We start from the raw sequence: 25,082 nt of genomic DNA on the forward strand, positions 1-25,082 counted from the left end.
ATATATGTCTGAATATATACCCCTAGACATATATAGGTGTCATAGTAGCAGAAATAAATGCTTGCGCTAATGAAATCATTTACAGTAATATATTTCTGCTACTATCACACCTATATATGTCTAGGGGTATATATTCAGACATATATGTCTATATATACCCCCTATACACATGTTCAGATGTTTTGCCTGCCTCAAAAGAACCCAAAAAAATGCCAAAAAAACGCTAGCGTCAAAAAAAAAAATGCCCAGGTGTGTTTTTGCTGGCATTTATTGGGGGGTTTTGGAGGCAGGCAAAACATCAGAACTTGTGCACAGTACCACTATACACAAGTTCAGATGTTTTTCCTGACTGCAAAGAACCCAAAAAAAAATGCCTTCTATTAAACCGGCAAGGTGTTACAGGAGCGGAGCCAACCCCCTGTTAGAAAGTTTTCTAATACAAACAATCCTTTTTTTTTATGGTTCTGGACATGCTACAGAGCTGAAACTTCACAGGTACACATTTTAGACCCCCCAGACACAAAATCACACAAAAAAAAAGTTCTTAAAAATTGACATTTTTGATAAAAAAGCCAATTATTGAAAAAAAAAAAAAAAAGAGATTTTTTGATCTTTACTTTGGATTTCAGATCTGGGGGGTCTAAAAAGTGTACATGTGAAGTTTCAGCTCTGTAGCATGTCCAGAACCAGAAAAAAAAATTGTTTGTATTAGAAAACTTTCTGACAGGGGGTTGGCTCCGCTCCTGTAACACCTTGCCGGTTTAATAGAAGGCATTTTTTTGGGATCTTTGCAGTCAGGAAAAACATCTGAACTTGTGTATAGTGGTACTGTGCACAAGTTGTGATGTTTTGCCTGCCTCCAAAAACCCCCAAAAAATGCCAGCAAAAACACACCTGGGCATTTTTTTTTTTGACGCTAGCATTTTTTTTTGGCATTTTTTGGGGTTCTTTTGAGGCAGGCAAAACATCTGAACTTGTGTATAGTGGTGTGTATATACACACATCCATATATTTATATACACACCTAGACATATATAGGTGTGATAGTAGCAGAAATATATGCTTGCGCTAATGAAATTGTTTACAGTAAAATATTTCTGCTACTATCACACCTATATATGTCTAGGTGTGTATATAAATATATGTATGTGTGTATATATACCACTATACACAAGTTCAGATGTTTTGCCTGCCTCAAAAGAACCCCAAAAAATGCCAAAAAAAACGCTAGCGTCAAAAAAAAAAATGCCCAGGTGTGTTTTTGATGGCATTTTTTTGGGGGTTTTTGGAGGCAGCCAAAACATCACAACTTGTGCACAGTACCACTATACACAAGTTCAGATGTTTTTCCTGACTGCAAAGATCCCAACTTTTCAAAAGTTCGATCATCCTTAGTCAGGAGATGGGAGAAAGTTGTAGAAAGTCAACCATCACTGCAGCCCTCCACCAGTCGGGGCTTTATGGCAGAGTGGCCCGACGGAAGCCTCTCCTCAGTGTAAGACACATGAAAGCCCGCATGGAGTTTGCTAAAAAACACCTGAAGGACTCCAAGATGGTGAGAAATAAGATTCTCTGGTCTGATGAGACCAAAATAGAACTTTTTGGCCTTAATTCTAAGCGGTATGTGTGGAGAAAACCAGGCACTGCTCATCACCTGTCCAATACAGTCCCAACAGTGAAGCATGGTGGTGGCAGCATCATGCTGTGGGGGTGTTTTTCAGCTGCAGGGACAGGACGACTGGTTGCAATCGAGGGAAAGATGAATGCGGCCAAGTACAGGGATATCCTGGACAAAAACCTTCTCCAGAGTGCTCTGGACCTCAGACTGGGCCGAAGGTTTACCTTCCAACAAGACAATGACCCTAAGCACACAGCTAAAATAACGAAGGAGTGGCTTCACAACAAGAGCCCTGACTTAAACCCAATTGAGCATCTCTGGAGAGACCTAAAATGGCTGTCCACCAACGTTTACCATCCAACCTGACAGAACTGGAGAGGATCTGCAAGGAGGAATGGCAGAGGATCCCCAAATCCAGGTGTGAAAGACTTGTTGCATCTTTCCCAAAAAGACTCCTGGCTGTATTCGATCAAAAGGGGGCTTCTACTAAATACTGAGCAAAGGGTCTGAATACTTAGGACCATGTGATATTTCAGTTTTTCTTTTTTAATAAATCTGCAACAATGTCAACAATTTTGTGTTTTTCTGTCAGTATGGGGTGCTATGTGTACATTCATGAGGAAGAAGAATGAACTTAAATGATTTTTAGCAAATGGTTGCAATATAACAAAGAGTGAAAAATTTAAGGGGGTCTGAATACTTTCCGTACCCACTGTATGTAGGAGGCTTTGTTTTATCTGTGTATCATCTGAGGCTAGTCTCTTCAGTGGGTATATGCAAGGGTTTACAAACGCTTTATTAAATGGAAATAAGAGAAAAAGCCTAAAGCAAAATCATTTAGTCTGCCATTTCATACAGAATGGATCTACAACCATTTTAAAGGTCAACTTAACAACTTGCCGACTGCCCGCTACGCGAACCGCTGTACCTCAGATCGGGGAAGCCAATCCATGGGGTCGACGGCCACAAATGCCATTGGGCACCCACGATCGCTCCCCATGGAGAGAGAACGACGGTCTGCTGTTGTAAACACAGCAGACTGTTGTTCTCTCAGGAATGAACACAGAATGCCTGTGATCCTCCTATTTAGGATCACAGGTCTCTGTGTTGATGCCACAAGCCCCTCCCCCATACAGTTAGAAAACACTCCCCTAGGCTCACACTTAACCCTCTGATCACCCCTGAGTTAGCCCCTTCCCTGCCGATGTCATTATTACAGTAACAGTGCATATTTTTAACACCGATTACTCTAGTAATGTCACTGGTCCCCCCAAAAGTGTCAAAAATGTCAGTTAGGGGTCCGATCTGTCCGCCGCAATCCCACTAAAAATTGCAGATCGCCTCCATTTAAAATAAATAAATAAATAAATAAATAAAAATGGCATACAGTAAATCTTTCCCCTAGTTTGTAGACACAAAATCTTTTGTGCAAACCAACCAAAATACGCTTATTGGGATTTTTTTTTTTTACCAAAAATATGTAGCAGAATACAAATGAGCCTAAAATAATGAAACATTTTGATTTTTTAATTTTTTTTTTTGGGAATGTTATATAGCAGAAAGTGAAAAATATATATACTTTTTTCAGTTTTTGTTTATAACGCAAAAAATAAAAATCGCAGATGCGATCAAATACCACCAAAAGAAAGCTCTATTTGTGGGAAAAAAAGGACAGGATTTAATTTGGGTACAGCTTTGCACGACCACGCAATTTTTAGTTAGAGTAATGCAGTGCAGAAATCACAAAAAATGGCCTGGTCATTAAGGGGGCAAATCCTTCCGGTCCTTAAGTGGTAAAAAAAATAAATTCCTCAATAATAACCAAGGTAGGAACGGGTTACTGACGCACCTGTGCCTCTCCCCGGTAGAGTACACATTCACCGTGAATGGGATTTCAGTATTGGCAGTCATGAATACTATGGTGTCGTAATATCATGTAAACTGTATCTGTTGTAAAAATTATGAAAAGGTCATTGAGAAATATGGGCTCATTTCATTTTTATAACACATAAGCTTTTAAAAAGTAGCCAGCTGTAACAGAATCTTTTTAATAAAATCTTTTCTGCAAGACACATTTATAAGAAACACATCCAAACATTATATCTGGTGTTATTATTCATCTAGTGTTGCTGAGCAAAGTGCAAAAAAGTGTTCTAGAAGAAAAATATTCTGGCAGAAAGATTCAAGTAATAGACAGCAGCATAGAGGCACAATATTGGAGCCGGCCTCTCATTTATAATATTCGACGTACAATTTCCCCGCTGCGAACAGGTGAATGGAGCCCGGCCATAAAAATGAATGGCTCAGTCTCTCATGGAAAGTGGCAACAATGAGAGCGCTGATGTTAAATTAAGGAACACGGCGCTGGCCGGCGGTCAAATTAGGTGAGCTGAAAAATATCTTTAATTTCCTCTGTCATTTTTCATGACCTCTCTTCCCGAGAACATTTCAGCTGTGTTTTGGCTGAACCATCCGTTTATTTATTTAGGCCGTTGATTGTTAAGAGATAATTCTATATTGGTGCTATAATCATTTTTTTTTTGCAGACAGAAAATCAGCTGTAGGACCTGAGGCTTGAGAATAGTCATCTGTTCCCAATGCCGAGATAAATAGATTTAATGGAACTGAATTTTTCATTTTTAAAGCTACCTTTCAAGATTACAAAATTCAGGCATTGTAATGCATACAGTGAACTCAGCGCTGTGGACCCCTAAACATCACATTTAGAGTAAATGATCTTGTTGAACTTCTCATTTCAAAACTGTGGCCCTTATTATAAAATTGGTTCCCCATTTTGTGGCTATAACAGCCTCTACTCTCTGGTGAAATATTTCCACAAGATTTCGGAGTGTGTTGTGGGAATATGTGCCCATTCAGCCACAAGAACATTTGTGAGGTCAGGTACCAGGGTGTAACTACAGGGGTTGTATGGGTCCCAATTGCGTCCATATGGCTCCCCTGTACACCTGGATAGGAGGCAGCATATAGAGAAACCGATACCATCCATTTTCATCCTGCAGCCACTCAAAGCCCTCTTTTCCTCCTCTCCCTTCTGCAGTCATTAAAGCGGAGTTCCACCCAGTGAACGTTTTTTTCAATAAAAATACCCCCGGGACAGTCAGGGCTAGTACATTCCACAATGGCGAGCCTCTGATCTGTCCCGGGTTGCACTTACCTTTTAGAAGAAATACTTACCTTGAAAATGTATTCTTCAGCGCTGCCATCTCGGGTGTGGGCAGCTTGAAGCCAGCGCGATCCTCTTCTGCGTCCTCTTCTGTCTTCTTCAGTCCCACGATGCACTGCACCGGCCCCGCCGTCACTTCCGGTGTCGCAGCGTCATCCCTGCACAGCTTCTGGGCATGCCCAGAAGCTGTTTTGCAAGGTATGACGGCGCCTGCACGGAACTGACGTCAGGGCCGGTGCAGGCGCATTGATTCCTGGGAGCGATGACGTTCAGCTCCCAGGAATCATTGCATGCCAGGAAGTGCGCCTGCACGGAACTGACGTTGGGGCCGGTGCAGGCGCATTGATTCCTGGGAGCGATGACGTTCAGCTCCCAGGAATCATTGCACGCCAGGAAGTGAAGACTCGCTGTGGCCGCCGAGGGGAGGAAGAAGGAAGTATGGTAAGTATATTTTCTTCTAAACGAGGTAAGTAAAAAAAAAAAAAATTGCGATTATCCATTTGTTTTTCAGGTGACCCGGAGTGAGAAGATGGAGGTAAGTATAATTTTAGGGTGGAACTCCACTTTAAGCGGATGGAGGAGGAAAATAGAGGGGATCGGTTCTTCTATATGCTGCCCCCACCGCCTGTCCTATCCAAGTCTTGCTGCCATTGAACCCCTGTACTCTCCTGGCCGCCCCCTCATCCCCCGCAGCGCTTCTGGCTTCCCTCCTCCTGGTTGCTGCGGGGGATGCTTTCGGGGTGGAGGGCGGGGAAGGGGCCGGTAAATATGTCATTTACTGTGTAGATATTAATCCTCAGTCTCCCGCCCAAACTGTGTGATTAACTCCGCGCTCTAGGTAGCACCAGCAGACTGCTGGTAAAAAAACACTAAAACTAAAGCTGCCACTTAAACAAATATAAAATACTTGATAACAATAAAAAAGGAATAATAGTAGCGCTAGAACAATCTAAAAAAAGTTCCCGGAAGAGTTCCTACTATCACCCGTGGATGATCATCAAATTAACAGTGCGGTTGATAAACAGTCCTCACAGTCTTTTAGTCAAATGATCCCATAGGTGAAATATGAACAACAGTCCACTTTCAGATCTTCAATCACCATAAAAATTAATGATGACAGTGTTTGGATATGCCAAAACTCCGTGCAATCTGATAGGATCACCACAAGTCCACCACCAAGTGCAGGGGAAGTAAGAAATGGCCACTCACCGGATGCATTTGCTCACTTACTCTCATAAATGAGCATTATGCGCATGTAGGTAACAGATCCCAATGTTCCATAGGATAGGTCACACCACAGGTAAAGATGGTTTCCACTTCAGTGCAGTAGCCCTTTTTTTTCCACACTCTCTGTCACGAAGTCTCCGGGAAGGTCGTATGTCTTGCAGAGTTCTGATATAGTCACTTGGCCGGCTTCCTGTAGTTTATCATTAACTTCGTCTGCTATTTGGTCCAGATAGTTATCATCTACAAGCTGTCCAAGTACCAACTGTACATTTTTTTCTGACCTCACAAGGTCATTTGCTCTGCTTTCAATGTGAGTAAGATCAACATTTACCACCTGTTGCAGCTCGACTATGTTTACTCTCCCACCTCTGATTTGAAGCTCATCCCTTATTTCTTTAGAAATTTGTGAAGGTGTGATATATTCTTTTCCATCAAGAGTATGAACTACATCCAACTGCTTCTCAGCTATGAGTTTAGAAACAATCTCTATGCAGTTACGTTCTGATAACCTCTGCACGGTGTCGCTGAGCTGAGCTCTCTGGAAGTCAGCGGCCAGGCGCCAGGCCGCTGACTTCCAGAAAGCTCAGCTCACTGCGCATCACCTATCCCTCTCTGGTAAGAGGCTCTATGTGGTGGAGGGATTCACAAGCAGTCTATGTCACCATTATACTCACCAGGGTGGAAGTTTTTTATCTCATCAATCTATGACATGAACTCTATGCGAACAGTTGCAGAATTTAGAACTGAGAGTGGACTGTATAGTTTTATTATATTTCTGCTGCTACAGGTTTCTAATTGATCTGTGCTATGCATTTTTTACTGTAAGGTTCAATCAGATTGAAGCCAGTCTATGATTTAAGTGGCCAGACGTATTCTTAGCGCGACTCTATCTATTTTACAGGTAAGTACATTACCACTCTGCTCCCAGGAACTCAACTTTTTTTTTAACGGGACACAGTTAGGGACACCTTTTTATATGGGGAAAACCTACTGAAAGTGGGACTGTCCCTGGAAACTGAGGACGTCTGGTTACCTCAATGTAAGTATACAAATTGCCCAGCGCATGAAAATTTGGTGGGGAGCCACAGACTTTTAGTAAACTGTATAACAACGACTGGGACGGCCACACATAAACAGTGGTAATCAGTATCATGTGTATTGAGAAAACCAAGCATGAACTGTTTACTACCAGTGGTTGTTATACTATTTGCTACAAGTCTATGGTTCCCCACCAAATTTTTTGCATGATGGGCAGTTGGTATACTGTTGCTTTTATCTAGGACTCCTTGGTGTTTGATTCAGCGCCATCAACCGCCAGAAGGGTTCTCTCCCGTTGTGGTCCATCATATCATGGTCAACTATTTTTGGGTTTAACCATGAGTGTTAATATGAACACTATTGATAATTGTTTTTGTTTCATAAGGTTGACCTAAGTTCTTGTACTCCTAATCTTGGCGCCATCCTTAGTCTGTTCTCACCTTAAATGAGAACTACTTCTGGGGAGGTGAAGTTGTGGTGTGGCAGCAGTAAACACAAAGAGTCTGATTGAAGAGAACAGAACTTGTATTAAAGCGGAGTTCCACCCAAAAGTGGAACTTCCGCTTTAAGGCCTCCTCCCCGACTCCTGTTTGTGAAACTAAGCTTTAGGGGAGGAGGGGGAGCAGGTACCCGTTTCTGACAGGTACCTTCTCCCACTTCCGTTCCGGTCGCCTTAGGCGATCGGAAACTGAAGTTCTCTTTCCCGAAGTCTTCTGGGACACATGACAGGTCCTAGAAGACTTCTGGACCAGTCACAGAGCGCAGCGCCGCTCACACATGCACAATGGTCACCCAGCTGTGAACCTGGAAGCTGTCAGGGCTGGGTGCCCATAGTAGAGATGCCAGCGCTGCCGAGGGAGGACACGGGAAGAACACAAGTAGGGTGAGTACACCGTTGGATCATGGGACAGGTGGAGTTTATTAAAAGTCAGCAGGTACACTTTTTGTAGCTGCTGCCTTTAATAAACAAAAAAAAAATGACTGGAACTCCGCTTTAACGCAGAATCCAGAAATTCACAAGAAACTCGGCGGGAAGACACCCGACCAGGAACAGTTACAGCAATATCAGCAATGGCCTCAGATGTGCCGACAGCATCTGTCTTGAGGGTTAGAATCCGAGCCCAGATAGGAAGGTCTGCATAAGGGTGGCGTGTCCCTATCTTTTCTCTACTCGACTGGAACCTCTCCCTGCTGCTAATCACTGTCCCTGTCAGACAGGTGACCTGTCCCTACACTACCCGTGTGCAAAATATTCACCAAGCCTGGGAACCAGGGCCCTAAATATTATTATTATACAGGATTTATATAGTGCCAACAGTTTGCTCAGTGCTTTATAACATGAGGGCAGACAATAGAGTTACAATACAATTCAATACTGGAGGAATCAGAGCGCCCTGCTCGAGCTTACAATCTAGAATGGAGGGTCAAGTGAAACAAAAGGTAATAACTGTGGGGGATGTGTTAATAGAGAAAATGAAAATACAGTTGTTAGGTGTGGGTAGGATAGGCTTCACTGAAGAGGAGGGTTTTCAAGGTTTGTCTAAAAGCTAATAGAGTAGGAGATAATCGGAGAGATTGGGGTAAAAAGTTCCATAGGATTGGAGAGGCTCTGGAAAAGTCTTAAAGGCGAGCATGGGAGGAGGTGACGAGGGAGCTAGAGAGCAGGTGGTCTTGAGAGAAATGAAGAGAATAATTTGGGTTGGTATTTTGAGACTAGGTTAGTGATGTATGGGATGAAAGTTGTTGGAAGTTGTTGTTAGCATTTTGAATTGAATTAGTTGGGTGAGCGGAAGCCAGTGGAGGGATTGACAGAGAAGAGAAGCAGACACTGACTGATTGGTAAGGTGGATGAGTCCGGCAGCAACATTCATGATGGATTGAAGGGGGGGATAGCCTATTTAAAGGTAAGCCAACGAGAATGGAATTGCAGTGGTCGACAATGTTGTCTTTTACCCTTTGTGTGTAGTCTGCCCTCAATTTGTATTTTTGATGTATGTTACATTTTATGAAGTTTTGTCACAATAAAGTACTGTATTCATTTTGCTTTATACCGCAGTTTGCGATGTCCCCTTCCTCCACATAGAACTTTTTTTCTTCCAGGCTTCTCCCCTCTATTTTTTTTTTTGAGACAAGAGATGACCAGGGAGTAAATAAAGAGCTTTGTTGTGTCATTGGTTAGAAAGGGCGGATTTTGGAGATGTTGCAGAGGTTGAGGCGACAAGATTTGGACAGCGATTGAACGTGGGTCTTACAGGAGAGTCCAGAGTCCAGGACTACACCTAGGACCTTGGCATTGGGGGGATGGGGTGATAGTTGTGCCATCGATAAATAGGCTCTGCCTGACTCAAGATGACTGCTGGAGTCACATGGGATGGCAGGGTCCAATCGGAAAGCTTCCCCAGGGCCCCTATTATTTTCCCCCCGACTTCCTCTCCTCCTGCAATGCTGCTGTGGATGAACGCCACCTGCAGTGGAGAAAATAGACTGCACCTGACTAAATACTGCTGTGATTTCACTGCAGAACAAACAGTGTTGTCCCCCTATTAAACAAAGTTGTAAAATAACAGATCTACTGGCAGGATCAACAGGTAATAAAACGACGCGACAGGGGAGTGTAAATACTAATGGCAGACTGCATGACATGTAATTTTTTGATTTTTCCCATATCATTGCTTTAACAGAAATGAGTTAACATCGCCCAAAGTTCTAAAGAAGAAAGAACAAAATCTTGTGTGATTTTTAAAAGATAAACTAACACCCACATATCCCACTATATTATCAGCATGTAGCATCTTAATAAGGAGAGCCCGGGCTAAATACACTATATAAAATCAATATGTGTTATAAAATGTCAATGCCCCATGTTTAATAGGTGCAACATTTCTTAATATTGCCTTAGCTGCGTCGGCGTCTCATGGCGGCCAAGTGATGTATGGCACTTGCGGGAAGAGCGGAGACTGCATTTATCACGCAGTGCAGACACTAACAAAATACACAATTTGTTGTACGCAGAGAATAGTTACCTGAGATTATTTATCTGGGGTGACACGTTGCTAGTTACTGCATTTTCCTAAAGCTGCGTCTGCTGTCACTTTCATTATATTTTCTGTGTATATTCCTGGACGAGACCGATGAAATGGGGATGGCGTTCAGTAAAATAACAAATCACTTCGCTTTTAATAAATTAAACAAAATGTATCAAATCTGGCATCTCATTAAGAGAAACACTTATTTGTTGGAGACAGGCTAATGTGTTTATTTTTTCCTGGTAGAAAGGATTTTTATGCCTGTTGACTCTTAGGTTGGTTCTACACCCATAGGTCTCCGTTTTCACGCCATTTTTTTATTGTTTTGGGCAGGTGCATTGTCATGCATTGGCATGCGCTGCCACACCTAACGGACATTCCTTTCCTTCCCGACCCAACGGACATTGATATTTTTTTGTTCATTGCATGTCAACGAACAACATACAATATATGTAAACTGTCACCATTAACCACTTCCCGACCACCCGCCGCCTTTTTACTGCGGCAGGATGGCTTTCCTGAGCAAACCGACGTAGATCTACATCAGTTGTGCGCAGAAAGCTAGGGGGCGAGCGCGCGCCAGCGGCGGCACACTCCCGCCCCCACTCGGCAGCGGGGAACCCGATGCACGGGTCAGGTGGCTCCGATTGCTGCCTGGCACCCGCGATTGCTCCCCGCTGAGAGAGAAGGACGGTCGGCTGTTGTAAACACAGCCGACCATCCTTCTCCCTGAAATGATCACAGAGCTCATGTGATCCCTCTATATAGGATCACATGTCTCTATGGTCATTTCACCCCCCACAGTTAGAATCACTCCCCTAGGCTCAAATTTAACCCTTTGATCACCCACAGGGTTAACCCCCTTCCCTGCCAGTGTCATTATTACAGTAACAGTGCATATTTTTAGCACTGATTAATGTAGTAATGTCACTGGTCCCCACAAATGCGTCAAAAATGTCAGTTAGGGGTCCGATCTGTCCGCTGCAATGTCGAAGTCCAGAAAAAAAAAAAACGCAGATCGCTGCCATTACTAGTAAAAAAAAAAAAACAATAAAAATGGCATTAATCTTTCCCGTAGTTAGTAGACGCGATAATTTTTGCGCAAACCAAACAATCAATCAAATCAATATACGCTTATTGCGATTTTTTTTTTACCGAAAATATGTAGCAGAAAACAAATTGGCCTAAAATGTTAAAAAATTTTGATTTTTACATTTTTTTTTGAGAATGTCATATAGCAGTATGTGAAAAATATTGTTTTTTTTTTTTTTTTTTCCAAAATTGTCGCTCTTTTTTTGTTTATAGCGCAAAAAAAAAAAAAAAAAAAAAGAAAAAAAATCGCACAGGTCATCAAATACCACCAAAAGAAAACTCTATTTGTGAGAAAAAAAGGACATCAATTTTATTTGGGTACAGCGTCGCACGACTGCGCAATTGTCCATTAAAGTAACGCAGTGCCGAATCGCAAAATAGGGCCTGGTCATTAAGGGGGGAAAATCCTTCCAGTCCAGAAGTGGTTAAAAGCATAAATCTCATCACATGTGATAACCTCTTACCATCCACATGCACAATATTATCAAAAGTATTGGGACACCTGCCTTTACACACACATGAACTTTAATGGCATCCCAGTCTTAGTCCGTAGGGTTCAATACTGAGTTGGCCCACCCTTTGCAGCTATAACAACTTCAACTCTTCTAGGAAGACTGTATACAAGGTTTAGGAGTGTGTCTATGGGAATGTTTGACTATTCTTCCAGAAGCACATTTGTGAGGTCAGGCACTGATGTTGGACAAGAAGGCCTGACTCGCAACCTCTGCTCTAATTCATCCCAAAGGTGTTCTAGTGAGTTAAGGTCAGGACTCTGTGCAGGCCAGTCAAGTTACTCCCCCCCAAACTCGCTCATCTATGTCTTTATTGATCTTGCTTTGTACACTTTGTGACACTTCCTTTTGGGATAAAGGTTTTACATAAATACATAAAAGCTGATCATTGTAAGTACCCCTGTCAGTAGTAAATTATTTGTCTCAGCCCTCTAGCTGCTATTTAGCAGGGGGTAAGGGAGACCTCCCTTTACACAGCACACAGGAACAGAGCTGAGGCTGTCACTTATCTGGAGGTCCCTCCACTTTAAACTGCAAATATGTTCAGACCACTCACACCTTTATGTTTGGGTGCATTTTTTCTTGATGCGTTTTCTATTAAAATAAAAAAAAAATGCATTACATACCTCTTGATGCATATTGTGTGTTCCAATGTTCATTGCAATGTGTACTTGAACCTGAACATCAACAAGCGTTATGATGCATGTCAATGCACGTTAACATTATAGTCTAAGTTCTTTTAGTATTGTTTAAAGGAAGTCCATTGTTTACAGATGTTGATAGAGCAAGTTGTAATTTACCCACACAAGTGAATGAAGTAACTCCTCTCTCTTAGAATGGTTCCTTCTGAGAATTCAGTCAGACAGTGAGGTTCAATACAGGCAGTTCTGTTTGGTTCTCTGGTTAGCTAACCCATGGTGCTCTGGGAAATCCTTTTCCATGAAATACAACTGAACTCCACGATAGGTAAATATTGTGTAAACACAAAAGCCCTGTGTATTGTTACTTGAATCTTGGTGTGCTTTGTGTATTTCCTCCAGATCTGTGCAGTAATCCAGTGTGAGACTTTCTCTCTGTGCAGGAACTTCCTGTAATAAAGACCGCTCACTGCTGCTCTCTCTGCTCGTGCAGGGTGACTGGTCTTGTCTCCGCCTCCTCATGTCGATTTTTACAGGTGTTCCATCAGAATAGGCAACCCGTTTTAGATTAGTTAATGGAAGTGACGTTCTGTCAGTTGAATACTTACTGCGCATGCGTAGCAGGTTTGCTAATGTGACAAAACAACTGCAGTCAGAAGGCGGCAGCGGACATCTTACTACACCCAGCTACGTCTTGAATTTCACAGTCATTTTACCAATAAAGTAAGCTTATATAAATAAATATAGTATATTGACATCTGTAATGCTGTTTTAATGTTACATTTTGAAAGAAGCTGAACGCCAGCAGTAGAAAGGTGGTGGAGGCCATCTTGGTACACCCCGCACTGCTCAGGACTAAACCTTTAGGCTTTTAAAAATGTAACATGAAAACAGCATCACAGATCTCAATATATTATATTGATATATATAAGCTCCCTTTATTCGTGAGTGTAATTCCCTATTATTTATGGGTGTAGTAAGATGTCCACTGGTGCTTTATGACTGTAGGTGTTCTGTCAGATTAGCAAACCTGCGCATGCGCAGTACGTATTCAGCTGACTGAACGTCACTTCCATTACCTAATCTGATGGGTCGCCAATTCTGACAGAACACAGGCAGCCTGTAGTGGGTGGGCCTGCTGTTCTGTCAGAATTGGCAAACCCATCAGCTCTGCTCTCTGCACAGACCATGTGCAGCACACGGTGATGATGTCAGCTCTACTTTTACAAGGTAATCTCTGGATTTTCAAAGGTGTTGGATGAATACAGAGGGGATTTTCACCCTCTGTGGCTGTTGAGTAATATATCTAAGGATTTATTAGCACCAGTGGCTATTGGTATGAGAAGGAGCTGTGCTGATGTGCCATATATGACGCATTGCACTGTTTACTTTTTTAACTTTATTAAAATGTCACAAAGGGGGAATTTACTAAAACTTTAGGATGCAAAATCTGGTGCAGCTTTGCACAGAAACCAATCAGCTTCTAGGTTTTATTGCCACAGCTTAATTGAACAAGCTGAAGTTAGAAGCTGATTGGCTACCATGCACAGCTGCACCAGATTCTGAGTGCTCCAGTTTTTTAAATCTTCCCCTATGTGACTGTAACGGAATGGTGTGAACTGAACTCATAGGGCCCAAGGCAAGTTGACTTGTTTACGCATTAGGACTGCTTTGGCCGAGGCTGCCCAACGCAGCAGAAAGCATATAGGTTGAAAGAGCCCTAAATAAAGTGTTACTAAACCCACAACAGTCAAATCAGTCTGTTTAGGCAGTAAAGCATGCTAGTTATACTCACTTTTGAACCTAAGGGGTTAATCCTCTGCATTGTGTATAAAGGCTGTTTGATCCTGTCTTCTCTGATCCTCCTCTTCTTTTACTGTCTCCAAAAAATAACCTGATATTTAAAGAGCCAGGAGACGGGCTGCACATGCTCAATTTGGTGTGTATTGCTAGAGTTTTTTTTTTCTTGGGAGAGTGCATGTGATCAGCACAGGGCCAATCAGCACTGCCCAGAGGATCAGAGGAGAATAAAAACTCCTCTTACAAGCTTTACTATATTTACTAAAAAAATTCCATGTTCTGTGTACTGTGAGAGACCAGATATTGTGAATGCAGGTTCTGGGTTTAGTAACACTTTAGTACTTGACCAAAATTTTTCAATAAAAATAGGGTCAAAATTAGTGATTGACCGATTATCGGCAAAGCCGATATATCGAGGGCCGATATGCACTTTCCCCGATATATCGGAATCGGCCACCAAGGTGACCGATATTGCCGCTATTTCAGAAAAGTGCTTGTACCAGAGTGATGCCTGCAGGTAGAGGCATCACCCTGATACTGGCGTCCATAGAGGCTGAGAAGCCGCTCGGCTGTCATTACAAGGAGAGGGAGGGGACATCCCGGGCAACCAGCCTGCACAGCAACCAGCCTGCACAGTCCGCATTCGGGTCTGATTGGGTCTCCATGTAAAAACCCGAAAGTGATGTCATGACATCACTTCCGGTACTGGCGCCAGATTAAAAAAAAAATTACAGCATTCAAAACAGCCAAACTTGGCGTTTTAAATGCTTTTAAGTGCAGAGGAGGAGTTTTGGGTCATTTAGACCCCCAGATCCCTCCACAAGAGTACCTGTCAACTGATAAAAATAAAAAAATGTTTAAATGTACGAAAAAATCGGGCAATATCGACCAATACCGATATGCAAAGGCCAAAATATCAGTATCGGCAACGAAAATCGGTCGATCACTAGTTAAAATATAAAAATAGTAGCAAGGTTTTTGTGCCCGGATTTCGGCTGTAGATATTTATTTGTGAAACAGAAATTATATATCTATTTATGCAGTAAACACACATTTTCTATTACTATTATACATAGCTCCATTTAGAGGGCAAAATGCGGTATTTTCTGCTTTAAATCAATTAAAAACATTTGACCAGCACCGGAAATAGACCAATAACATTTATTTTTCCCCCCCCCATTTGTACAGAACATGCAACTTCACTGGGTGAGCAAATAAGCCATTTTTTTTTTCTACACTCCAGTGTCATGATTTTATATTCTGCCCAAATACATACTGTACTTACCTTACTTACTGCTACTGAATTCTGTTCTGATCCTAAAAAATAGTGCACCCAAGTCTGTTGGTAATACAACATTTTTAGGGGTTTTACTCTCTGAACTTGAAATTTGTTGAAATCCTGCTGACTCCCACGTCATCACTCTTCCACATGGAAGTCAGCAGAAGAAGCAAGTGAGAAATGCGGGGACCCCAAAGATTAACACACCTGGAAGTGATGGTTTACCAGATTTTGGGGGACTATTTCTCAGGATCGGAGTGCCATTCAGCAGCACAGGTGGCTGGAAAGGTAAACATATTTACCATTCTTTAAGCTACATATACATTGAAGCGTAACTCCACTTTTGTTGAGAAGAAAACATTCCCCTCTGGGTGATCTCTGTACTTTGCAGAGATTCCTACCTTTTGTTATTCTGAAGAAAAATGGATTTTTGTAAGATCTTACCGTAAAATCCTTTTCTCTTAAGCTCATTGACAGACGTAGTCCTCCTTGATTAATATCAACTCGGGTTATACTGCCCTCTACAGAAGTAGGACTAGACAGGAAAGAAAACGTTCTGGCCACACCTTAGGGGCAGTCCCAGAGGGTATATCCTCTCACTTCCTGCTACAGGATATCAGTTATGTCACAAAGCAGTGTCAGAGAATTTAACCCAACCCAACTCAAAAAACAGAGGGGCGGGTACTACGTCTGTCAATGAGCTTAAGAGAAAAGGATTTTACGGTAAGATCTTACAAAAATCCATTTTTCTCTGTCGCTCATTGACAGACGCAGTCCTCCTTGATTAATAGCAACTCGGGACGTCCCAAAGCAGTGCCACAAATGAGGGGTGGGAAAATGGAAATCAAAATCCAATCTAGAAGGCCCAACCGGTGCCAACTAGAAGTTTTAAAGGCTCATCAATCAAAAGATGAGACTCAACTGAAATTCCAACGGAAAAAAACCCTCGAGGTAGACCACCGGTCTCCTCAAATTGCGGCCTGCAAAACCTTGCGGCCAAAAGAGGCATCTGACGATGCCATCACATCAACTTTATAAAATTTTGTAAAGGTATGCACCGACGACCAGGTAGCCGCCTTGCAAACCTGGACCACTGATGCCTGATGGCGGTAGGCCCAGGAAGTACTGAGCGCTCGAGTGGAGTGCGCCTTAACAGGGAACGGAGGATTCCGACCCTTAATAGAATAAGCCTGTACCACCGTCTGTCTAATCCATTTGGAGATAGTCGCGGCAGATGCAGGCAACCCCTTTCTGGGGCCATCCGTGATCACAAAAAGTGAATCCGTTTTACGGAACGATTCCGTAGTCTTCAGGTATACCCTGATTGCCCGAACTACATCCAAGGAATGCAACGCACATTCCCGAGGATGATTGGGCTTAGGACACCAGGAAGGTAGCACAATATCTTCATTCAGATGAAAATCTGAAACCACCTTAGGAAGAAAGGATGGCTTCGGATGAAGAACTACCTTATCCCTATGAACCACTAGATATGGGGAAGGGCATGATAATGCAGCCAGTTCTGACACCCTGCGTGCAGAAGTGATAGCCACCAAGAAGGCCACCTTCTGGGATAATGTAAGCAAGGGAATCTCCCTGATATTTTCAAAGGGAGGTTTCTGCAGAACCAACAAAACCAAATTAAGATCCCAGGGCGGTAAGGGCGCGCGCACTGGCGGAGCCAAGTGCCGCACCCCCTGGATGAAATTCCGCACCAAGGAATGAGTAGCCAGCGGCTTCTGAAAGAAGATTGCTAATGCTGAAAACCTGACCCTTGATAGTGCTCAAGGATAGTTTCTGCTCAACCCCCTTTTGCAGAAAAGCCAAAATTCGGGTCACCAAATAGGTACGTGGGGGAAATCCCAACGATTCACACCACGCAATATAAGTCTTCCATGTGCGATAATAGACTTTGCTGGAAGTCGCTTTCCTTGCTTTAATTAGAGTAGGAATAACTGAAGCTGACAATCCTCTGTCCTTCAGTACCTGGGTCTCAATGGCCAGGCCGTTAAAACCAGCGACTGTAAAGCACGATGGAAGATCGGTCCTTGATACCGCAGATCCTCCCTGAGAGCCTCCAAGGAGCGTCCGCGACTAGCCTGCCCAAGTCGGCGTACCCGGCTTGACGAGGCCAGCCCGGAATTTCCAGGATAACTGGAGTTCCCTCCACCTCTATCTTGCGGAGAAATCTCAGCAGCAACTTGAGAGGGGGGAAGACATAATAGCTGATACTGCCCCTACGGGGCGCTCAGCGCGTCTGCTGCGTCCGCTAGAGGATCGCCCTGTTGAGCCGACATGCCAACAGATCCATAGCTGGGGTGCCCCAATGAAGGGACAGCTGGTGAAATACCTCTGGATGAAGAGACTATTCCTCTTGATCCAGAATCTGACGGCTGAGATAATCTGCCTGTCCACCACCGGGATGAATATCGCGGAGAGAGCTGGAACAACTGTTAAAGAATGTTGGCCACTTCTATGGCCGCCAGGGCACTCTTGGTGCCCCTTGGTGATTGACATAAGTCATGACCGTGGCATAGTCCGATTGGATCCGAACCGGGCTGCCCTGGAGCTGCTTGGTCCAGTAAATCGGACAAAGTCTGATCGCTCTCAGTTCCAACACATTTATCGGTAACCTGGAATTTATCAGAAGAAATTTCTTCCCCCTGGCTGAGCATCGGAGACCGAAGCCACCAGACCAGAGCCTCCCTGGTCCGCTCGCTCAATCGGATCCGATTGTCCAGGGAATCGGGATTCCGATTCCATTTGAGAAGAATCTCCTTTTGGAGAATTCGGGTATGAGACTGGGCAAACGGTACTGCCTCTAAGGAGGCGACCATCAGTCCCAGCCAGTTGACGGACAGCAACATCCGAATCATTGACTGAATCTTCTGGAGTTTCTCCGCATGGAGAAACACTCTTGCCAAGGATGTATCCAAAATTAGGCCCAGATAGTTCAGTGTCCTGGTGGGAACCAGCCTGTGAAGCTGGGGATATGAAGATAGGCATCCTAAATGTCTATGGACGCCAGGAGATCCCCCTGATGCAGGGAGGCCACCACTGTTCGGATGGACTCCATCTCTCCCAAGACCAGAATTGGACGCACCTAGCCCTTTTTCCTGGGCATTGTGAACAGGTTCGGCTAGAACCCCTGAAACTGTCCAAGGAATGGGAACTCCCACTCCCTGTTGCATCAAGCTGTCCCCCGCAAAGCTTTTTAAGCGACCCGGGGATGTCGAATATTGGAAGAATCGCACCGGTGGAAGTGATCAAAACTCGATCTTGTATCCCGACCGTATGACCTCGCGAACCCCTTTATCCGGGATTCTGGAAAGCCATGGATCCGGAAACCGGCGAAGACGTCCCCCCACCCTAGAGATGGGTGGGGGCCAATTCTGTCAATCCAACGGGATAACAGTGGCTTTATTTAGTCTGGAAATCGGTGAGATCACTATTGGTGGTACCGTCCATCTTATAATGAGGGATACCTCAAACTGATAGCGCCTAGCAATGCGTTTGGAAATAGCAGGGGTTCGTTTTCGGATGACCCCATTTGGGCAAGGGAAACCCTTCGCCATTTTGGTAGGCTTGCTAGTACCAAAAAAGGAATGTCAGTCTCAGCTACCTCTGCCGGTGTAATCTCAAGATTTAAGGTTTCCCGGACAGACACAACTAGTGCCTCCACCAACGCTTCTTGTGCTATGGCGGAGGCAGAAGCGTCCTCCTCACTGTCTGAGGAGACCGTACCTGAGACAACAACTCCAGAAAAGGGGCTGCAATGACCAGCTCAGAATCCGTATCTGAAGTATCAGATGAAATAGGGGTAGGCGGGGGTCGCTTTTCTTGACCCCCGTCCCTGACAGGCTACCTCCACCCGGGATACCAAAGACTCCAAACTGCTGATAATGCATCATCACAAGTGGGGTACTGGAGGGTCCTGCGGCCACCTCAAGGGGATCAGGTGGGGATACATGTGTGGGGTTCATGATTAACAAGACACTTGCCAGCAAACACAAAAAATTAATTGCAAGAAAAAACATTTTTTTTTTTTTTTACTTAGTCCCCCAGCGCAATAGCGCCCCTCAGTGTACCTGCTTGGACCCCTCAGAGAGAGAGAGAGACCCCAAGGCTCACCTGATGCACAGAAGTTTCTTATCAACCTGCTTCCAGCACTGTCTGTTACAGACAGGAAGTCTTTGGCTTGCTTTCCCGGGCCAAGGAGGCGGCTCCCAATTACTCCTCGAGGTGTTTGGTCACCTCAAACATGGCCGCCCCCATGCTGGAGACACGAGGCTACGCCAATATGGCGGCCTCATGTGATCTGCAGGAAAATGGCGGCGGCCTGTGGAGGATAGCGGCGGCTTGAGCAAAGTAGCAGCGGCCTGCGGGAGTGTGCGCTCGGCCTGTGCGGCCTGCGGGAGGTAGTCCTCGGCCTGTGCGGCCTGCGGGAGTGTGCGCTCGACCTGTGCGGCCTGCGGGAGGTAGTCCTCGGCCTGTGCGGCCTGCGGGAGGCTGTGCGGCCTGCGGAGGTGACCGGCTTTATGGAAGGATGGCGACCTGCGGATGCGGTAATCCAGGCATAGGCATTGGCCTGTATACACATTATGTCAGGTAGGATACCTCTATACCTTAATAGTAATGCCTTTTAGCAGTCTGCCACTGACTTCAGTCATCTCCCTTATAGTGTCATATAGTGACTATAGATAGTTAGCTCCCAAACCAAGCTCTTAAGAGGGGGATCAATGACACCTGCTAGGATCACGTCCATCCATCCCAGAGAGGGGCCCGCGTCCATCAACAAACCCGACAGGGGGAGACGGGGAACATTTTACTTACCATACCGGAACCAGGCGGGCGCCAACTCCTGACAGAACCCCTCTCCACCGGGGTGGGGGGGCTGTCGACCATTACGGATGCCGTGACTCAGTTTGCAACTGGTCATTGGCGTCCAGGCGAGACGTTTAACTCGCAGGGTCAGTCCCCGTCCAGTGGGACTATGTCGCGGCCGACCCAGCGTGGAGCTATGGCCTGCACACGCTCGTAGGCTGAACTGGGGTGACCACTGGATCTCAACATCCAGCCCGTCGCCCAGTTTCAGCGTACTTGCTTGAAGATCTCACAGGAACACTGGAGAAGAAAAGCTGCCTAAAAAAGTATTTCTAAAAAATCTTGCCAGGACCAAAGATCCCAGCAAGGAACTTAGGTCCTTACTCCTAACTAGACAGAAAAAAACTGATATCCTGTAGCAGGAAGTGAGAGGATATACCCTCTGGGACTGCCCCAAAGGTGTGGCCAGAACGTTTTCTTTCCTGTCTAGTCCTACTCCTGTAGAGGGCAGTATAACCCGAGTTGATATTAATCAAGGAGGACTACGTCTGTCAAATCCCTGTTTGTTCCTCTGTGCTGAGTGGGTCTAATGGGAGTGGTTTCATAATAATCAATCAGCTGTGGCAGCTGCAGAGCACTAATGAGGAAATCTGCTGGGCCTGCATCCCTTTAGACGTGTTCCTATTGGGAGTATCTCACCAAAAATGATATTTTTGTTGCAGGGAATGCCAGAAATCTGACTTGTATCTTAGTGCAGACTTCTGGGAAAATTGGTGAGCCAATCACACAAGCAGGAAATGATGTTTCTGGGGTGTGGTCAGTATACATTCTGTGTACAGAACACCTCCAGGCGGCCATATTGCATTGCATTTTCAGAAAATAACAACAGCTGCAGATTGAAAAGGAAAGGTCATTTTTAATAACATTCAATCACAATATGACTTGCGTCACAATTGTATACGCTATATTGTTTTTTCTTTATTTGCTTTTTTCCCCACGAAAGTGGAGTTACCCTTTAATGACAGCGTCACTTTAAAGTACTGAAGTCTGAGACAGCCAGGCAGCTGGCATATGTCAGCAAAAGTAGCTTTTATACAGGTTTCCTTTATTTATCATCCACATACCTTTTAGTGCTGGATTAGGGCTATATATTAGGTACAGGGCGCTTTATATATTTATCCATTGTAAAATTTCCTATGTAATGTTAGAATCTCTCATGTAGCAAACAGAAAAAAAAAATTACCTCAATGTTACAGAGGCATTCCTCTAGGTTAGATACGACTTCTGAGAAATCAGGACGACCCTGCAGAGAATAAAAGGCTACAATAAATATACATATTTTTGTTCACTGCGCAGTTTCGTTTAGGGCCCGTTTACATTTTTTGTACATTGTTAAAGTGGTTGTAAAAGCAGCAGGTTTTTTTTAATCTTAATGCATTCTTTGCATAAAGTTAAAAAAAAAAACCTTCTATGTGCAGCAGCCCTCCGTCAGCCCCACCTAATACTGACCTGAGCCCCATCTCTATCCAGCGATGTTGCAGGAGAGACTCGGCTGCCCGGGACTCTCCCTCCTCATTGGCTGAGACAGAAGCGGAGCACCATTGTCTGCCACTGCTGTCAATCAAAGTCAGTGAGCCAATAAGGAGAGAGAGATTGCTGGGCCTAACAGCGGCTCCGTGTTTGAATGCACAAAGGGAGCTGCGGCTCAGCTCAGGTGCCCCCATAGTAAACTGCTTGTTGTGGGGACACTCAACAGGGGGAGGGGCCAGGAGAGCCAAAGAGGAAACTGAGAAGAGGAAGATCAAGGCTGCTCTGTGCAAAACCACTACACAGAGGAGGTGAGTATAACATGGTTGTAATTTTTAAGCAAAAAAAAAAACACGACTTTAGTATCACTTTAAGGCAGCCTATTCAAGATAATAAAGAAAGGACCAAAACTGGATTAAAAGAGTAGAAGAAAATTTATTTTACTCTGCATTATCTTGGACTCTTTTGATTGGTGTTGGTCTGGCACTCCCTCTGTATTTCTAGGATTTAAAGCGGTGTTCAAACCAAAAGCAAACTTTTATTATATTGCAGCTTACCAGTGTTAAAGTGATTGTAAGGTCTTGTTTATTTTTTATTCATTTATTTTTAAATAACAAACATGTTATACTTACCTGCTCTGTGCAGTTGGTTTTGCACAGAGCAGCCCGGATACTCCTCTTCTCGGGTCTCTCTTCGGCTTTCCTGGCCCCTCCCTCCTGTTAAGTGCCCCCACAGTCATCAGCTTGCTATGGGGGCACCCAAGCCAAGGCAAGGCTCCCTGTGTCCATTCAGACCCGGAGTTGTGATCCTGGCCCCACCCCCTCTCTCTCCTGACTAGCTGACTGACTTTGATTGACAGCAGCAGGAGCCAATCACGCTGCTTCCTCAGCCAATGAGGAGGGGAGTCCAGGGCAGCTAAGACACTCCTGCAACATCGCTGGATAGAGATGGGCTCAAGTAAGTATTAGGCGGGGCTGAGGGGGACTGCTGTCAGCGGCACTTTTCTAGTAACGAAAACAAAAGAAATTTGTTCCAAATTTTCATCAATTAATGAAAACTATGACAAAAATCGATTCCAATTTTAATCAATGAAAGAAAACAGACTGGAAATCTAAAAGAGGGACATTTTACTAGTAAAACGTTAAAGTGATTGTAAAGTCTTGTTTTTTTTTTTTGTTTGTTTTTTACATAACAAACATGTTATACTTACCTCCTCTGTGAAGTGGTTTTGCACAGGACAGCCCGGATCCTCCTCTTCTCAGGTTCCTCTTCTGTGCTCCGGGCCCCATCCTTCTGTCGATTGCCCCCACAGCAAGCAGCTTGCTATGAGGGCACCCGAGCCGAGCTGCAGCTTCGTGTATCCATTCAGACATGAACCTGCGGTTTTGCCACGCCCCTCTCTCTCTCTCCTGACTGGCTAACTGACTTTGATTGACAGCTGCGGGAGTCAATGATGCCGCAGCTGAGTCTCAGCTAATCAGGAGGGAGAGTCCCGTATGGCTGAGGGACTCGTGGACATCGCTGGACAGAGAGGGGCTTCAGGTAAGTATTAGGAGGTGCTGGGAAGGCTGTTGCACACAGAAGGCTTTTTATCTTATGCCTAAAAAAAAACCAAAAAACATCTGACTTTACAACTCCTTTAAATAATGGCTAAATCTGTGTCTCTGTAGTTTGCTCAAACCTTAATACCATAAATAATAATTGTTATTCAATTTTTTTACTCTATTGAGTTTGGAAATAGAGAAATAGAGAAATGCTTAAAAAAATGCATTACAATGTAACCAAATACGTTCTATTTTAGTCGACTAAAATGTACTGAAAACTTTATTCGACTAAAATATGACTAAAACAAAAACCATTCAGATGACTAAAATACGACTAAAACTAAAATGGTATTTTAGTCAAAAGACTACGACTAAAACTAAATCGAAATTTGACGTCAAAATTAACACTGCACCTTACCAATTATTAGATGCAATGGCTGCATTTGTTTTCTTGTTTAGGCTTTCTTTTTTCTATTTTCATTTGGTAATCTGGCCAGTAAGGCTCCTTTCACACTGGTGATCCAGTTTTTCAGGAGGACTTGATTGGATGCTCCATGCATCCCTATGGGGCAGCGGTTGTCAGCGGAGACATCTCCGCTGACACCCGCTGCTATCCGATCCGATCCTGTACGTGAAATTGTAGGAAACCCTATTTTCCATCCGTCTGGAGGATCGGATCAGATGAGAATGGACAGGCAGTCTCCCATAGAGGACAGCGGGGGTCTGACAGCTCCGTCTCTGCACACAGAGCAGAGATGGAGCTGTCATCTGCCTGCTCAGTGGGGATCGGCGGATCGATCCCCCGCCGAGAAGAACGGACTCTGTTCCGTGTGAAAGGACCCTTAGTCTCTAAAAGAACAAGCTCTGCAGATGTATCAGTTACAGGGATGAAACAAAACCATTAAACAATGGCAGGGCTGCATACAATGGTCATATTTATTTATTCATGTAAAACCTTTATCCCAAACGGAACAAAAAACTGTGCGCTGTAACCGCTTATAGTGTTAGCTGGAGTTCAGCTTCAGTCTGTTAGTGTATTTAAATCTGCTAGTAAATATAACACTCCCCTCCCTCAGACTGACAATGCTGCTGTTCAAAGGTGCCCCCCGTGCTCCTTCATCCAGAATGGGGGCGCTTTAATACAGGAGGGGTGTTACTGGCCAAATCATCAGGGCAAAACAGTGCGAAAAAAGCCTGGGAAAAAATAGAAAACTGATGCAGCCACCACATCTAATGATTGGTAAGCTGCAAAATATTACATATTTGGTTTTGGGTTTAATACCACTTAAAGTTACTGTTGGAGCCCATTGAGGGAAACCTTGCTATGTGGGAGCTCCCTCACCAGAGCTATTCAGCTTGTCTGAAGTTTTCCTACACATCACTCAATATACATGCAAGTCTAAAAGTTCCCATCACCTCTTTGAGTATGTTATTGAAAACAATGGGCTGGCAACGCACCAAAAGGTCCTAAAATTGGATGTGTCACACAATTTTTAATGCAACTCACAGCAACACGACACACTAAAGTGCATTGCACTTGGAACACATGTACTTTGCCTTAATGAATTCGGGTGCCATTTAAAACGAATCGCACACATTACTGCAACATAAAGATATAAATGTGCCCTTAGGCCTTGTACACATGGGCTTTGGCTTGTGTAAGAGCAATGCATACACATAGTTGCCAACAGTCCCGATTTGCCCAGGACGTTTACGGCATTCAGACCCTTGTCTCAGTCTGACTGTGTCCTGGGAAGAATCACAGGAAATTGG

At 44.1% G+C, this 25,082-nt stretch overlaps 1 protein-coding gene across 1 annotated transcript in view; it reads right to left on the bottom strand.

The window, feature by feature from the left end:
- Window positions 1-25,082, bottom strand: part of LOC309561428 (serine/threonine-protein kinase TNNI3K) — a 466,208-nt gene that overhangs the window by 67,969 nt on the left and 373,157 nt on the right. Inside the window, exon 22 of the mRNA XM_082265332.1 lies at window positions 21,482-21,541. Coding sequence (XP_082121458.1) covers window positions 21,482-21,541 — 60 coding nt within the window. The remainder of the gene's footprint in view (window positions 1-21,481; window positions 21,542-25,082) is intronic.

Source organism: Pelophylax lessonae (assembly GCF_965119305.1).
Source record: "Pelophylax lessonae genome assembly, chromosome: 8".
Lineage (NCBI taxonomy): Eukaryota > Metazoa > Chordata > Amphibia > Anura > Ranidae > Pelophylax > Pelophylax lessonae.